Source organism: Trichoplusia ni, chromosome 4 (assembly GCF_003590095.1).
Source record: "Trichoplusia ni isolate ovarian cell line Hi5 chromosome 4, tn1, whole genome shotgun sequence".
NCBI lineage: Eukaryota > Metazoa > Arthropoda > Insecta > Lepidoptera > Noctuidae > Trichoplusia > Trichoplusia ni.
The window spans coordinates 2,950,674-2,967,603 of NC_039481.1; the positions used below are offsets into that span (position 1 = coordinate 2,950,674).

Below are 16,930 nucleotides of genomic sequence, written 5' to 3' on the forward strand. Positions count from 1 at the left end.
GTCTACCTACATTTTTATTGTCAGGGTTTACCTACACCTTCCATAGTGACATTGGGTTGCAAATGAATAGATATTAATTTAAGAACGAAATTAATCATCGATTTATAATCGTTTGTACAATAAATCGAATTCCCGATTAGATATGGATAACACTAATGGCCTACGTAATGTGATCGGATAGGTACTTACATCATCACACCACTAAACATGATTGTTTTCCTTTAGGCACTTGTGTTTAGTTTTTCGTTTAGTTACGTCACAGCATTATTCTCAATTTTTTATTTATGTATTGTCATCATAGCAGACCAGTTATCACAGGCGATGTACCAAAGACTGTTTAAAAAAAAAACAAACAGAAAGAAAATGGGCGCCCTCACTAATTATGACTATATCGAAACAAGTGAAAGTACTATTTATTTACGTAAATACTTTACGCCGATATTATTTATAGACAAGAATTACCTTTGTGTTTATATTTACCCATTTGTTTTCATTCATAAAGTGTTGCCAAGACGCTCTGACGGAGTGTTTACGTTTAGTTATAGTATCGTATAGTAAGTTGTATTCAATATTTACGTATTAGTAGTACACTGAATGTACCGAAACTTTGTTTGAGTAATTCATCAATTCATTACGTCAATATGAAAGCTAGAGTAGCTGCCAGCCGATTAAAAGCATGGTATGATTTATTTCCCCATGCCCATCTAAAAACATACATACCATGATTGTGAAGTGCATCTTATATGCGAAGTAAACTCATATTGTGGTTTTCGATCCTTACCTGTAACAAAAAATGACAACATTTAAATACATAACGAATGTTCAATACAAGGTAGAGTTAGGTAGAGTCGCTAAATAAGGAACATAACTTTGTTTTGATTCCGTACATTAAAGATATAGTTTTCAGTCTATCAAGAAATGTTTGTTTGTTCAGATTATCGGTCGCAAATCCCCCGTATCGCCTTACCAATGATAAGGATATAAGCCTGACTCAAATTGATTTTGAAATCAATGAATTTTCATACGCTCACATAAAAAACTCTTTTAAAACCTCGAGTTGTTTTCATTTATTATTGTTTTTGTTAATATGTTACCATAATATGTAACGAAAAAGAAGATGCTTCTGCGTATGCATATAAACAGAATGATTCATTATATCGGCCACTTATGTTTTGAATAACATTCTGACTTATTGAATTATATACGGACAAAGAAGTACAAATGCATTCGTGAATTCACCACATTGAAACTTCACAACGGAAAACATGCCACAATGATTCCACGATGCCACAATATCTTTTATGTAGTTTTGTAATGAGATTTTGGCAGTATTCCGCGAACAATGCTAATAGGACTTTGCCGTAACACATTCATTGAAATCGATTTCATTTATCGTTAAATGACAATGAAACTGATTTAAATTACCATGACTAATACGCTGGTACCTTTTACGACGCTCCTACGCCTAGGTACCAAGTAGAGCTATGGTACGATGTCATGTATATTTTAACTTTCTGACTGATGTATTTAACATTACTTTTTACTGCCTATTTTCCGGCTAAGCGCTAATAGTATTGCGTGGTATTCACCTCGTATTCACAATGGTTGACATTTCTACATTAAGTTTTGCGCCGTTTGGTAATGCTATGCTAATTTTAAAGACGGTTGGTCGACCGGTCTCCTAGTTCGTCTACTTTTACCTAACTCTTTTTTTTGGTAAAACTTGTTTTTCTAGATCTTAATGGATTTTAAAACTATTTATAAGAAGCTTCGATACTAAATTGAGGTTATTTTTAAAATAATTTACTTAATTCCGTTGAGTGTTTGAATTGAAATAGTGTTCTCGCAGAGATATTCCAGGTAAATCTTTCTAAATATTTGTCTTCAATAGAATAATTACCCTATTACAGACACATTGGTGAATTGATACAATAAACAGATAATGCGGTTTTGTAAGTTCGCGAAGTGAATGCACAAAGATGGTACTTGTTCTTCAAGAAGCTTCCATTTCAATTAAATGCTTAAGTAATACAAAATTAATGCCGAAATGTTACTATACCAAGAAACTCTCAGCATGTTTAAAAGAGGTTGTAAAACAAAAAGGCTGGCTCTATCGTTTATGACCACTAACGGTTTCAGTTTATGTACCTCCGCAGCTACGTTTAAACAGTTTATTTCGTTAATAAATACACCAAGGTGACAACCAGACAAGACAAGGATAGAAAGTGAAACCTATTTGCGAAGTGCCGTTCACCGGTTGCATTTCCAACCGGTGTGATTATTTATGGACCAACTATTTGAATCTATTGTTTGTTTGGTAATAGTCTCAAGATTGAATAGGAGTTTTTGCGATATCTACGGCGTGTTGTCCGTTAAAATAGCTTATCCTTGATAGCTACTATCTTTATTCGGTATCTAGTGTAAGGCAGAATGTTTTTATCAATGGATTATTGTAAGCAGTTTTGTAGCACGCGTCATCCTTTATCACTGAATAAAGTGTAAGAACGTATACTTCCATTTTTAATTGTGAACATTACACATGTACATTTTTTTCTGACCGTTGATCTATACAATAGCAAATATTTATTAATTTGTAATGAATGAATACCTAGTTAAAGTTCAACAATCATTGATGTTTTTGTCGAAATGCTTAAACAGAAATAAACTGTCAAAATATTTATTTTCATCGCTCAACACTCTACATAAGTAAGTGCTCACTTTGTTTTATGAAGCCCATACTCTATCTAAACAAACGTATTATTCTTAGTAAGACACAGGGCTAACAAAGTAAAAACAATTGCCACACAGTTAACTGAAAGATTAAAAGGAGAACTAAGAATAAAATGCAAATGAAGTGTCATTGTATTCTTAGAACTCTGAGACAAGATGCTGTGCCCATTGTTACCGGGTGCCAACAAGTCGTCGCACATATTATGTACAGTTAAATTGCTAATGTATATTGTAATTGGACTCGTACTGAAAACGATTTTCGCACAATGAAACAAAGCAGTTTCTCCAGCTGAGACCAGACTAGCCTTGTTTAGCCTCTTTCGAGAACAAATCACTTTGACATCGACGGCTTGGGACAAGAAATACCCGTTCCTTAGCTTTCGAATTAGTACACAATATTTTAACAGCTTGCCTTTGTATTACGAGAAAATTAAAGTTAAACTCTTTAGTAATAACCAAGGGAAAAGTCTAGGTATAAAGACAGGATATTTAAGTAGGTTACCCTAATAATAGACGCTATTGTAATGTGTGATCCTATGAGAACATTGCTCTGAATAGCTGTTTATATTATAGTGGATGTGATTTATAGTTTGAAAGTTGAATTGTTTCATTATACTCTCATATCTTTAGGTCAGTGATCAATGTTGTTATTGGTTTTCACTACCACCGTAAAGGGTAGCCGTAATAGAAATATCTCCGAAAACGAGAGAATACTGTTCTATTAGGAAACTTGCAAGCTGAGAATCTAAGTAACAACGTATTCTAGTATTCTTGTTTTTAAATGCGGGATGTGCTACAAGTATCTTTATATTCTCCACTCGCTCACAAAGACGCATTGCGTGCCACAAGACAAGTTATGCAACGTTCCTCGTTGAATACATCAAGGAATGCGTTACCTTTAGAATGTTCCGCGACTTGCAATGCACTGCGCGAAATCTAGCCCCAGTTACAGCTTGATTTAATGTCGTCTCGGAAAATATATGTGGGCAACTGGTTGTTCACGAGGACGCATTCGCGGTACACGTGCCGACTCAATAAACTACTCATAAATCAAATTGAACCAATACAAGCCACAAGGCATAAGTGCATCGTTGCATACGCACTTGACATGCATCGAATCAGCGAATCTAATGCATGATAAGAATGATTGATGGTTGACCTTAATTTTGAGAGACATTGTGTACTGAGCGGTACGCGTCTTAAAGAGATGAGGTGTACACATTACACTTAGCTTTCCAACTGCTTGTTGAGAACTGGCTTCCAACTACGTACTTCAAATTTCTAAATTTATTTGCACTGTCTTACGGGAGACGGAGTCGTTTTAAATTCTTTTTAAGCGTTATCTAACATATCTATAAAACTGTAAGAGTAATAGGCGCCAAAGCTTTTCCTAGTTTTGACGTGTACCAACTTGTTTCGGCAAATCATTCTACGCACAAGATAATGTAAAATAATGTTAGATAACTGATTTCTATCGCCAAATAAGACAGGAGGTATCTGATAGCGGTGTATCATAAAACAGTTTAATTCCTTTGTTTTATGGCCTCTGTACAAGTTGATTGATAATCGTGTGTTTTGTGTACATGCAAATATTCGCAGCGAATTTGGTGTACACAGATGGCGTGGTGTTGGCGCGGTAAACAATGGCAGACACGCGTCATAAGGATGTACAGCATTTCAGACGAGGACAATGGCTTTGGTGATTCGAGGTGACTTGAGCGATTTGAGTTCTGCAAACAGACCGTCTGACCGCCGGAGTATCGATGTTGAGCCTCACCACGAAACTTGTATAACGTTTGACAGCCGGGGGACCGAGGAGGCCACATAGGCTTTAGACGATTATGTCAAATCGAGCGTTGAATCGATAATTATTTACTATTTATATATAATTTAATATCGAATATGGCCGGAGACAATTGGTAGTTAATTAAAATGATAAGTTTAATTGAATTGTGATTTGTTCATTATTTTGATTTTATATTCCTTGTTTTAATGCATGTATAAATCCATTATTGCATGCACGTGCTTCTAATTCGTAACCGCGTATTTTTTAATAACAATGTTGTCGAATATTGCATTATCGCTCGCGAATATTTAAACAGTTTTTTGGTGCTGATAGTAGGTAGTCGTACCTGCTTAATATTCTCACAGCACCAATGTTAGATGTCACAGTTTTGTTAACAATAAAAGATACATATTTATTACTTGTTTCTATGGTACAAAATATCTTTAATAATATGAATAATATTTAAAAGAGAGAAAAAAATATTTCAAAAAGGACGAGGTTTTCAACTCGTCTGTATTTTTTTATGTTTTTACCTCAACCCTTGATGAATCGTTTTTTATGAATGTTTTTTATTTAAAGTAAAATGGCTGTCATATGGTCCCATAAAATTGGTTGTGTTTTTGTCGTTTAAACATATTGTTATTTATAAGCATATAACTATAGAATTATGTAGAACACTATATATTTTCCCCCTATTTAAATATTTCTACAAAGATTTACATAGTCAAAGAGAACATTGGTACAATAATAGATATCATTTTAAATAAGCATGAAGGTGAAATAACATTTTGGTTCAAAAACCTTTGCATAAATTATATTTATTTATGACATATGTATACAAGGTGATGAAAAATATCAAAACAACCGTGAAATACACGCAATAAAGACATGTGATCTTACATTCAATGTAAATCTCATGTGATCGGTTCGAATTGGCTTGTTACATTCAAGAAAAATAAGTAATCCTTGCCAATATTGTGAATGAGAAGTATCTGTCTGTCTCGCTTTCACGATAAAACTACTGAAGGCTTGAGCTTGAGAAAGGCCAGAACAGGGTTTTAAGGTGTATAATGGGGGGTCAACAGCTTTGAAATTAGGCTTAAATATTGTTCATTTAAAATTATGAAATATGAGGACAGCGGTTTTTGGGGAAACAAGAAACTACCGTGCGCAGTAAACTGAAGTACACGCGGACGGAGTCGCGGGCAGCCGATAGTAATGCTATTTGTTACTTGCCATTTGTACATGGCTTGTTGATTCTATGAAATAACTTTCAAAACAAAAAAAAGGTTGGTGATCTTTACACAGAAATCAGGTGACGAACATATTGGTACACACGACACAATTCTATTTAGTTATTAAACAGATAGTTTCCTCTTCTCCTATATCGAGATTTTTGCTCGAAGATAAGAATGGAAAGCCATCTACAAATGGTTAACTAGGTCTAATACCAATGGAATACAATCTGGCACCCTATTTGGTGTTAGAAAATTACTAGATAAGTATTGAAGAAAACTTTGTCGATACGATTTCAAGTAGTTTCAAGTCTCATTACCATTTTAAAATAGTTTCTAAAGCAAGTTTGTACGACGTAAGAGGAAACAGGTAACTAAGTACAGGTAGAGCCGGGTAATCTATAATTCTCAGGAGTAACGTTAAAATAATAATAATCTTTTACCTCCTTGTTAATTAATGTTCTTTAACAATAAATCGATTCTTAGGTTATTTATCTTGGTGTTTATTTAAACATTTGGAACGTTGCCAGTAGCCAAACGAAAGAAAGATAGATAGCACTTTTGTAACCGTCAAATATTACCTACCTAATCGACTTTATTTTACGTGGTAAGTGTTGTCTACTTATAAATATAGCACTAATAATAATAATGTAAATTTTTCCACTTCCTCGTGTCTAGTTTATTTTACATCAACTTCAGATTATGCATGAAATTGCTCACTAGTGTATAGTCATGTCAACTGCTATTAGACTTACTTCCTCATATCTAACATCATTATATTGATAACAGGAAAATTATATTGTTGAGAGGAATTTAAAAATGAGCACGCACATGAATACTTTACGAGAATATCGGTTTTAAATTACGTAATACATATTCATTGTATGTGTGGATACTTATTAAGTACTCGGGGTATGGAGCCGACGTTTTATGACTGAAATTATATCACGTTACAGAAATTAATAAGTAGAGTAAATAGAGAATTTCCGCGTAATAAATATTTATATGGTCATAACGGTAGTTGAAAAAGATATTGTACAGCCGTGTGTTGGTTTAAAAAATCGTGATTAGACGCTATTTGGTTCAACGGCACGACAACACGAAGCGAACCGAGTGGCCGAGTAACCGAGTTTACAGAGTTCGACATTTTGCAACATGTTAAAAGATAAAAAGAAATATACATAAACGAGTTCAACAAATTCGGGGAAGTAGCGGAACATTATTACGGTTTTTGTGTGACGATAGCTCGGCGGCGCCTGCAGGATGCCGAGGTCCTACGTCACGACATGTCTTTGTACATCACAGCTGCTGTATGTCGCGCACAGCTGTCAAACAGACTGATACACTTTATCTCGCTGTCACTTCCCTGTTATCTTTTATTCACACTATGTGACACTGTATACACATTGTCATATTAATTGGCCTTTATCGTTATACATTTATGGCCGAAATAACCAACCTATCCATGCCTTTATTGCGGCAGATAAAATTTTCAAATAAAATGATTAGTCTGTCAGATAGTTTTAAAAAAAAATTGTATAGGTACGTCGTTTTTGTTTTGTTACCTATATCGAAAAGATGGTGTAAAGTATAACGCCATTTGTCCTTAAGAAGTCTACTGATAAGTGACGTCACAAGAGATTTTAACTTACTTTTTCATCTTCATTTTTTGTAAACGCTATACAAGATAAAATACGCTTCCGATTTTCCTTGGAAATGTTGCTTACGAGATTTCTTAAGTCAAATACCCAATTGTGATTATTTAGAGAAAACCACGTTGGCGGTTATTTTTCAATTAAAAATGTTAGTTCGGTTTCCAATGACGCATATTTCCTTACTATTTTTATGTAATACTTGTAAAAATAGTTGAATAGTGGTCGTGATGTAAAAATACTCGACTAGTAAGCGTGACGTAATAGGCGTAAAGAAGTATCTAGGAAACAGTATGAGACATCGACGTTTCACACAATCAGAGAAATTCTCAATCAGATTCAATGTCATCTATTTGTAAACTAACTTATAAATTATTCTTACAATAGAAAACGTACAAAAAGTAAAGTAAAGACTACAAAAATAAGTCTTAAGTCTTAGGGATTGTCGTGTCAGTGTCTGGTGTCATAGACTTTTCATGTTTATTTTTTTTCATTGTTTAAATCAAAGTAAGCTACGATATTTTTCTTCTTTATAATGTAAATATTATGTTAAGTTAACTTATTGGACTTTGAGCTCGAGGCTGGCAGGTTTCTCCGTTCAGTCCTCACATGTTCTAAGCACCTGAGATGTAATTTTCCTGCAATATAAACAATTAAACGATGGATAGGTACCTACATGATCTTTAATTCATGATTAAGTGAACGGGTTTGTGAGTTGTTTATGTGTAACGCATGATAATTATAACATACGTGAATGGTTTACTGTGTTTTCGAACAAAATAATGTACCTAACATCAAGTATCTAAGCGACCTAAGTTTTTGTGGTAAAAACATGCGTGGCGGAAAGTGGTCTGATTCTAAGTGGCCTTTTAAAGGATTACGGAGTATGCGAACGTTTAAATAGGAGCAACTGTTGCAAAAGCATGTCTTGACGGCACGTGGCGGGAAGCAAGTCGAAAACATAACGATAGACACATACGTCATCGGTAGGACTCGTAATCAGTCTACACTGAAAGAACACTGATTTCAGACTTTTGACTAATGTCCGTCTATGACACATCGATTAGTCAAGTTATTCTCGTTGTGAAGAGTGGTGCAAGCGAGATATTCTCGCTTTTTGTGTAGAGACCTGTCACACAAAACAATGATGAATGAACAGCTATGTGGGTCAGTGGTAGGATCAAATGTGACAGACCGACACGATGTGTTTTCATTGGCATCTTTCGTGTCTACATAACCTAACTTTGGAACTTTTCGGGTGACACATGGTTAGGATGGTAACTTTGAATCTAATCACTAACTAATACAGTTATCTGATAAAATATGGAATAAAGGTTACGGAAATTTTAGCAAAAAGGAAGAAAAATTCGTATGAATGCGTCACTACTAACTAGGCTAGCCAGGTTTTGAAATGGTCAAAACTGATTTTATGACATCGAAAGAAATAAAATAAAATAAAAATTATTTTCTTTCGTTTTAAGGGGGGTGGAGGTTTCACAAACATTGAAATCACATTTACAAAGACACCAAGGCTCTGGACAAGCGTTTGTAGATCTAACAGACGGTTGTAATAAGCGGGGATCGAACCCGTGACACGATGTGCGCAGAGGGTTTAACGTGGTGCCATCAACCACTTCCTTTACTAAAAAACTGCGGAGAGGACCTTTTAGATTAAGCATAGTTTATTTAAAAACGAATTGCGCCAATGATGGACACTACGAATCCGATCAATCTCCTTGTCACAAGTTTAAGTTATCAATGGCCACCTCCTATCTACAGTTGATGATTTCGCAATTTGACTTTGCTTTATTTATCTAATCTCTTTCAAAATTACAAAACAACATACGTCATTAAAACCTCTCAAAATTAAATAACGCTGTCAATCATTATCTTTTAATCCTAATTTATTATTCCCTTTGTTTAATAAGGTGATCACATGACCAAACCATAATAAAACTTTTATTTTAGTCTGCAAAGATATTAATAGAAAAACAAATATTCATTATCTTACCTACGCATCTTAAAATATTTAAGTTGTAGGCTAATCAAGTTTTGTTTTTCTTAATCGTCCATGTTTATCTGTTTTATTCAAGAATAGTAGTTAGTAGAATTTAATTCGATACTTAATTACAAAACAACAAAAACGCGCGATAATTACGAATAGTTATATTGCTGGAAATACGGAAAACTTAAAGAATGATTCAGATTTGAACCTTTGTTCAAGACACGAAACACTTTTATTCTTGTTGTAGTACTTATAGGTTGAATAAATCGGTATAAAAGAACAAAATGATATGTTGTGTATTAGCCTACTGGTTCTGACTATATAGTTAAGGATGCGTGCAAGGCGTGGTGAGCCGGGAACGTATTGATAGCGTGAGCTGGCGGGACTACGGTGGAGCTACAAAGGGCCGATCGGCCGTTGCCCCCACATTGCGAAGGCTCCTTTTTTTATGTCTGCCCCTTTTAGAGTTAGAGTTTCCGACGTGGGTATTCATATGACAGCACAATTCACTTACCAAGCGCTCAGTGTATTCAATATTTTTATATTAGGCGCTTCACTTGACTATCTGTGGATGTTCTCCCTTTGTTATTCAAACAATCTAGGCAGGCTTATTATGTTTATAAAACCTTTGCATCAAGCCGTCTGAAAGTATTGTATTGCATATAGCCCATGATATAACCTACTCGTTTCAATAGCTAATTAGCGAGAACTAATGATGTATACGTAATAATAAAACGTGTTATTAATGCGAAGCAGGTATATGTATAAGGGAGTGCATAATTTACTTTATATCGTTCTAGGCTTTTAATTAACATTTCATGTTAACTGGCGACAGGTTGTGGAACTAGCCTCGCGATCAGATTTCTAAGGTTGGTACGATGATTTATAACGCTTAATATAAACGAATATAGGACACGTATCCCTCTTAGTCATCGTTTCAAAGAATCTTTGTTTACATACACAACGTTAATCGCGCAGTTGGAAGCATCCTCGTAAAGCCCTACAGTTAATGGTTTCCATTAGGACGATATAAATGAACGTTGAAAGCTTTAATTTACTAGAGAATTAGGTGGATGAACTGTGATGAACGGTTCAGATCTGGACGTCCGGTCTTTGAACTCGAGAGCGGGATGCCGAGATTGTTTAATGACAACAAATAACTCATCGATGCGCACTATGCACAGCTGTCGGCGGGATGTCGGCTGCACGCAACATCGAGGGACCCTCCGATTATAACGAAGGGCCAGGTAGTTCTCTCTTTTTTGTAACTTGCTCTCGCTTTAAAGTATTCACATTGAATACTTCAAAAGAATTGAATAAGACTCAAATTTTACCTGAACTTTTTGGCGATTCGTAGCGATAGCTCGTGTTATAGATATGATTAAATCATAAATTGATATAAATAAACTCTCAATACAATATAGTTTTAATGTTTCCTATCGGAAACTGATTATTTTAATTGAGCAGATAGGCGATAATCAAACAAAGTTTAGCTAAGTGAATGTACAGACTACCTTTCAAAACAGGACTTTCGCTGACCAAGCTGCGAATGGTGGTTCCTGTCATGTTAAGGCAGCGCGTTAGGTAAGTATTGTGTTGAAGCTCACCTATATGTGCAAGGTCGATGATGGGTATTTCGCAGCGCGCGAGCAGACTCTCCTCCTGCTGGGCCGCCATTGTCGTTGCTTGATACAGCCGCTCTGATTTCCACTCGCCGATCGCTCGTTTAGTCAACACTTCCCTTATCACTCGACTTCACAGTAATTAGCAATTAGCGAACGCGACACCGAAAGATAATTTAAGGTAGAGAAACGACAGATAAGCACTTAATACACCGTAAGGATAGAACGTAAACGTTAAAGTTTATTGAAGTTATGAATGGTCTTTTGATTATTCCTGGTATAGAAGCGTTCAGAACTCATTTGCATAACCTTGTAGTTCTTGCTCGAGGCGTTCAGCGATCTGACGTAGCAGCAATGAGCTATACTGACTTGACACATTAAAAATTGGTTTCCGTTGCTTCTCTCACAGTAAGTAACTATGTGGTAAGGTTGATCCCGCGTGTGCGACCCGACGGCGTCGCGCGCCCCCCGTCCCTCACAGCTGGCGAGTTTCGAATGTCTCTCGTCGAATAAACTGGCTCACCGTGTGCGATGAGCGTTACCCTGGCGTCCGATGTCGGCTCTCACTTGTATATCATCGCGAGACTTTCGCAACCGAGTGGCGTGTCGAAACAGCTCTGCCTTGAGCACGCTGCCGTGTGGAGAAAGCGTATTGTGTGACGGGCGTGCGCGACTCGCTCGGCGTGCAGACTAACACTGGCGAGGCGGCCGCTGCTCACTCGACTGACTCACGCGGCTGGCCCCTGCTCGCGGCTCACTTCGCGCTGCTGCTCTCCACGGGCTCGGAGGGGCGGCCGCCGGCGGCGCTGCCCTGTGTTGGCGCCGTTGTACCGACTATAACCTCGTCTCATGTGCCATTCACTCGTTGTCTCGTAGTAAACGTGGGACGACCGCTGCTAACGCACACTACAATCAACCATATGCTCTACAAGATAAGGTTCACAAATATTTAAAATAAAACTTTATTTCAGTAAAACCGTTACTTACTTATTGCTATAAAAAGATTATAAGTTAAGGAAAATGTGCTGAGATTAAAAAAAAATACTTAAGGAAATTTGCTGAAATAAAATAACGCCATCTATGGACCATGGACATAATATCACTGTTTACAGCGCCATCTCAACTAAAAATGTGTAAAAGGGATAAAATAAAAATAAATATTTAATGAATCGTCGTTTCATATAATTTCCTAATTATTATGCCACTTGAAATAGAAATTCAGTTTCGATATAATAAAAAAAACGTTAAATATTGTATCAAAAATATAGGACGCAAGCCTTATCAATACGACGACATTGACCTTGTAAATATGTCAATCCACACTTTGTTTTAGTAGAATAAATAATCAAATGCTTTAAAGTGAGATTGTTTTATTTATATAGGGTTGGTAGCATTAATTTACAGTTGAGTGTTGCGGTTTCATTTGAGGCATCTTTCGAAGTAGGACGACCCGACGTATCCGCCTCGCATCGCTCTCTGCACATGTTGTTCAAACAACCTCCTGTTACTTTGCAGCTCGTCTGCAGCCTCTTTGTTTAGAGGATCCTCGGGATTTGGTTCCTGGAAATTATCTTTAATTAATATTGCATCCAACAACATTAAATGGATTTGGGTTGCACTCATCTTTAGTCAAGACTTGCAATTGAGTTATCCCCCCTTAAGAAACCTCAATAGCGAATAGATTTGGGTCTAGGGTCAATTAAGTAAATAAGTAAGTAGGTGTTTGCTTTGCTTTTCCATATTGAAGTGTCTATCTTTACATACGTAAAATTGTGAATCAAGAATATACAGAAGGTCTACGACAACGTTTTAAAGTTATATTATTATGGTTGTTGAAGCTCGACAGCGCATTGCATGGCTGTTTACCACACCCTTTAATTATTTGTATTTATTAGTAACTAGATCTTTCCCACGGGTTCACCCGCGTAGGACCCGACCTCGTGGTTATTTTACAGTTTGTATCTTTTTTTTCTTTGCCGCAATTTTTGCGTTTCCGTTTAAGCCTTCCCTGGACTGCTGCGAATATTTCAAAACTAAAATGAACCAGATCCGTCCAGCCGTTCTCGAGTTTTAGCGAGACTAACGAACAGCAATTCATTTTTATATATAAGAAGAAGAAGACAAGAAGAAGAAGAAGATTTTAGAGTAGAAGAGCCTATTTTAAGAAGTTGCGATAGGCCTATAATATACACAAAACAAGAAAAGACAGGTATTTTGAATTCCGATAAGCTATAGATAGTATATAATAAGTTGTGTTCGAACAACTTTCACCAGTCAACTATTACACATTTGGTTTCACAGTTTCAGCCTTTCGTTGAAACACTTCATACATACAATACGAGTGCTCATTTATTGAAAACCAATGCAAGGATACTTGTGACGTCATTAGCACCGTAATTATTGGCCGCGTTTTACATTATCGGTTCACTTGAATTGATTAGTCATTGTCTATTGTTGTAAATCAGTTCATGTCGTTTGACAACCATTTTTAGATAAATGGATATTTGAAGTGTTCCTTTTCATTTGTCGTTAGTCACCTCAATTCTATTTAAAGCAGGTTAAGTGAATATTTTTCTTATATATCTACGAGCTTTTCACGGATTTTTTGTGTTATAACAGAGTACGGCAAATTTTATTTGGTGTGTCCAAAAACAAGGCGCTCGAGAATCTTTGGCTAATATTGTTGAAATTAACGAGGTTTCTAAATGACTATATCTAAAAGTAGGTACCAATATAATTCAGCGTCTAATGATTGAAATAATGAAGCCTATCAAACGAAACCCATATGACACCTCAAAAATCAACGGTACATAACGTACAAAAGTAAGAATATCCTATATGATAGAATGTGTATTACTAGCTCATGCCAGTGAAAATAATCCCACGGGAACATAAAAGTGTTAAAAATATTCTATCTGTGTGCCAATTTCGTCCAAATCTTTTCAGTGGGTTTTCCGTATAAGAGTTACAAACATTCATCCATACTTACAGACTTTTGCGTTTATAATATCTTTAATGTAATACTAATTACAATATTTGTAAGTTGGAGCTGGTCGGGTATTAAAGGCACAAAAACAATATTTAACTGCATCTCATATGACGCCGTAGAAACTCTTCAAAAGCCACAATGGTGTAAAATAATATGTCACTGCAGTATAAAAAATACATTGGTCCCATTTAAATGGTTTACAGTTCTTTAAATTCTTTGTATCAAAATAATCGTTATATTCTGTATCGCTCTAAAAAGATTTACATGATGGTGACTGAGAGAGACAAAAGGAAATACAACCAGTCCTTCCTTTTTGGGGATGTTGAGGCGACTCTATGCTCTACTCAGGATGAACAAATTAGATTTAAACATAGGGAACCATTAATAGAACCGTAAGGTCACAACAACATTGTTAAATGAATGGATTTATAGGTTGTGGCTATAAATCCACTCAGGATTAGGGTTGAGCCCAACGCACAATGGGCACACTTGGAGCCTATGTGCGGAAAAGGGAGCCCGTCACCAGGCTTCAGGAAAAGGCAGGAAAATGTCAAATGTGACTTAAACAAATGTGAAATACATACTTTTAACTTGTGAAAATAGTTTGAGTGGAAACAATATACATCTATGGTGAGAGTGCTGGTAGAGATTTCTTGTACTTCTTATTAAGTTATACTGAGTACTAGCTGTTGCCCACAGGGCCCACAGATTACAAATCGAAAATATTCTCATGGGCACATAAATTGGGAGAAAAACTATCCTATGTGCTAATCTTGTTTATAAACTATCTGTGTACCAAGTTTCGTCCAAATATGTCCAGTGGTATTTACGTGAAAGAGGAACAAACATCCATACATACTTTCACATTTATAATATTAGTATTGTGTACTAAATTTATTATATGAAGAAATAATATTGTAAGCAAATACATACCAGGAATAAATACTGTAGTCCGTATACTATGGAGTTGACAGTAAGCACTGGTTTCCAGTCTTCCCTTAAGATGTTGAGGCACACATTGCCTTCAAGGTCTATATTGGGATGGTATACCGCTGTCTCACACTTCACCTTAGGTGGCTCATGAGGATAGTTTGGTCCTACCTATAAAATTAACAACAATAATTGAGATAAGGTGTTATGGAATAAAACTGCAAATGGTTTCATAATAAAGACTGCTTTTGCACTGTCATCATTGATTCATGATAATAAATTATTTTCAAACTTTAATATATTATTAATAGATATGACAGAATATCAACTCTAGGGGCAAACAGGTGATAAATGAAACATTCAAAGGCGTAATAGAACCTAATAACTCTTCAGGTTATAAATGATTTGATGTTTCATCAAATAATGCTTTGATTCCTCTACTTTTTAAGTTTTTTTAAATATATTCAGAGTTAAGTTAACTTATGTAATAGAGATTCACCTATTAACATTTTATTTACAGACAACATTCGAATGAAAGGTTGGTCTACCCACGCATACAGGCACAAGTTGATCATTTATGTAACAACCTTTTTTTTAGGCCATTCCTATTTCTAAAAGAAATTTAATCTTGGTATCACCAGGGATTCCACAAATATACAAGGCACAATTAGAAAATGTATTTGTGGATTATAAAAATCATTGTTTTATTTTGAACCTTGGATTGAAACCATTGTCCATGCTTTTTTATTTCAGTTTTTAATCTGAAGCTTTAATATTGAGAAATAAAACATTATAATTAACAATAATGACCTCAATAGCCTGCATTAACTCTGAATCATCTGAATGGTAACTTCCATATTCATTATATTTCTTCCTATTAGAAAATTTCAGTATGTTTAAGTGCAGAATGGATATATAAACTATCCAATACTCGGACCAAGATGTTGATGTAAGATGATAGAAAGCATATTAAAGCTTTATCTGTTTACCCGTATAAAAAAGTACTGTTTTCAACTGTAAATATCTTTAACAATATACCTTAAAACTAAATACAAATCTTCCTCCTCTATAGAATCCTTCATCAGGGCATATGATTAATTTAAAGTTGAGTAGATCATCTGGGTCTGGAAACTCTGTGTTACATGTCTTGGGCAAATTCAATTCATTTAAATCTGAAAGTAACGTCACATGTCCTAATTAAACACCATTTTTCATTATACTGAGCTATAAGTAAGTGAAGCCAAAGAATTTTGTAATAAGCCAAAATATGAAAATGTATTAATTTTTTATTTAACCGTACACTGGAACCTTCAACTTCGTTAAATATGTGTTTATATAGAGTCAATTCATAGAGAGCGAATGTAAATGAATTCTACCGAGTTAAATAAAAATAACAATGAATACACAACGCTCTATTTTATGAACTTTACCTTTTGTGATCCGCAATTGAGCGGCTGATGCTTTTTTCTGTGAACCTCCTGCTCTTGCGGAGCCTTCCTCATCTTTCTTTTGTTGTTTTAATGAAAAAAGTTTAATCATTGTCCTAACTAATCGATAAAATAGAAATTATTAGAAATAAAACCACGATCTATTTTGACAGCTTAAATTTTTGTACGAAACTTCAATACAGATTGCAATTTGTAAATAATCTAATAAAATCTATTATTTGATTGGCAAACCTAACAAAAAGAATTAAATCGCCTGATTTCTATCCAATCACCAAACATCAGTGACATTTCACGCGTAGACAACAAACCTTGTTTTCGGGTAGATACTTGAAGAAATAATTGATTGATAGAATAAGTTGCATCTGTGCGTGGTTCAGTAAATTATTTCTCCGAATTGAAAAACGAAAAACATTACTAACGGTTTCAAAAGAGAAATATTCTACTTATTTTTTTAATATGGTACAAATGAAAATACTTTCATAGAAAAAAATCATTGATATTTTGATTCAAAATTCTGGTAAATGTACAGTCCA

At 35.2% G+C, this 16,930-nt stretch overlaps 2 protein-coding genes across 2 annotated transcripts in view; both read right to left on the reverse strand.

Moving 5' to 3' along the window:
• Positions 1-11,812, reverse strand: part of LOC113492540 (UPF0676 protein C1494.01-like) — a 30,801-nt gene extending 18,989 nt beyond the window's left edge. The window contains exon 1 of the mRNA XM_026870032.1: positions 11,016-11,812. Within this exon, the coding sequence (XP_026725833.1) occupies positions 11,016-11,085 (70 nt within the window). The 5' untranslated portion in view covers positions 11,086-11,812. The remainder of the gene's footprint in view (positions 1-11,015) is intronic.
• Positions 11,813-12,380: 568 nt separating this feature from the next.
• Positions 12,381-16,586, reverse strand: LOC113492542 (NEDD8-conjugating enzyme Ubc12). The gene is made up of 4 exons (XM_026870035.1): positions 16,380-16,586; positions 15,988-16,121; positions 14,953-15,120; positions 12,381-12,590 (listed from the first exon to the last, which is right to left on the reverse strand). Exons 1-4 carry the CDS (start codon positions 16,486-16,488, stop codon positions 12,450-12,452), a joined length of 552 nt encoding a protein of 183 aa, XP_026725836.1. The 5' UTR covers positions 16,489-16,586; the 3' UTR covers positions 12,381-12,449.
• Positions 16,587-16,930: the final 344 nt, after the last annotated feature.

Excerpts from the sequence above, each read along its gene's own strand:
- LOC113492542 (XM_026870035.1), bottom strand. The coding sequence starts at position 16,488 with ATGATTAAACTTTTTTCATTAAAACAACAAAAGAAAGATGAGGAAGGC. Across the intron at positions 15,121-15,987 it reads GATTTGTATTTAGTTTTAAG|GTAGGACCAAACTATCCTCA; the intron begins GTATATTGTTAA and ends TTAATTTTATAG. Across the intron at positions 12,591-14,952 it reads GACTACAGTATTTATTCCTG|GAACCAAATCCCGAGGATCC; the intron begins GTATGTATTTGC and ends GATAATTTCCAG.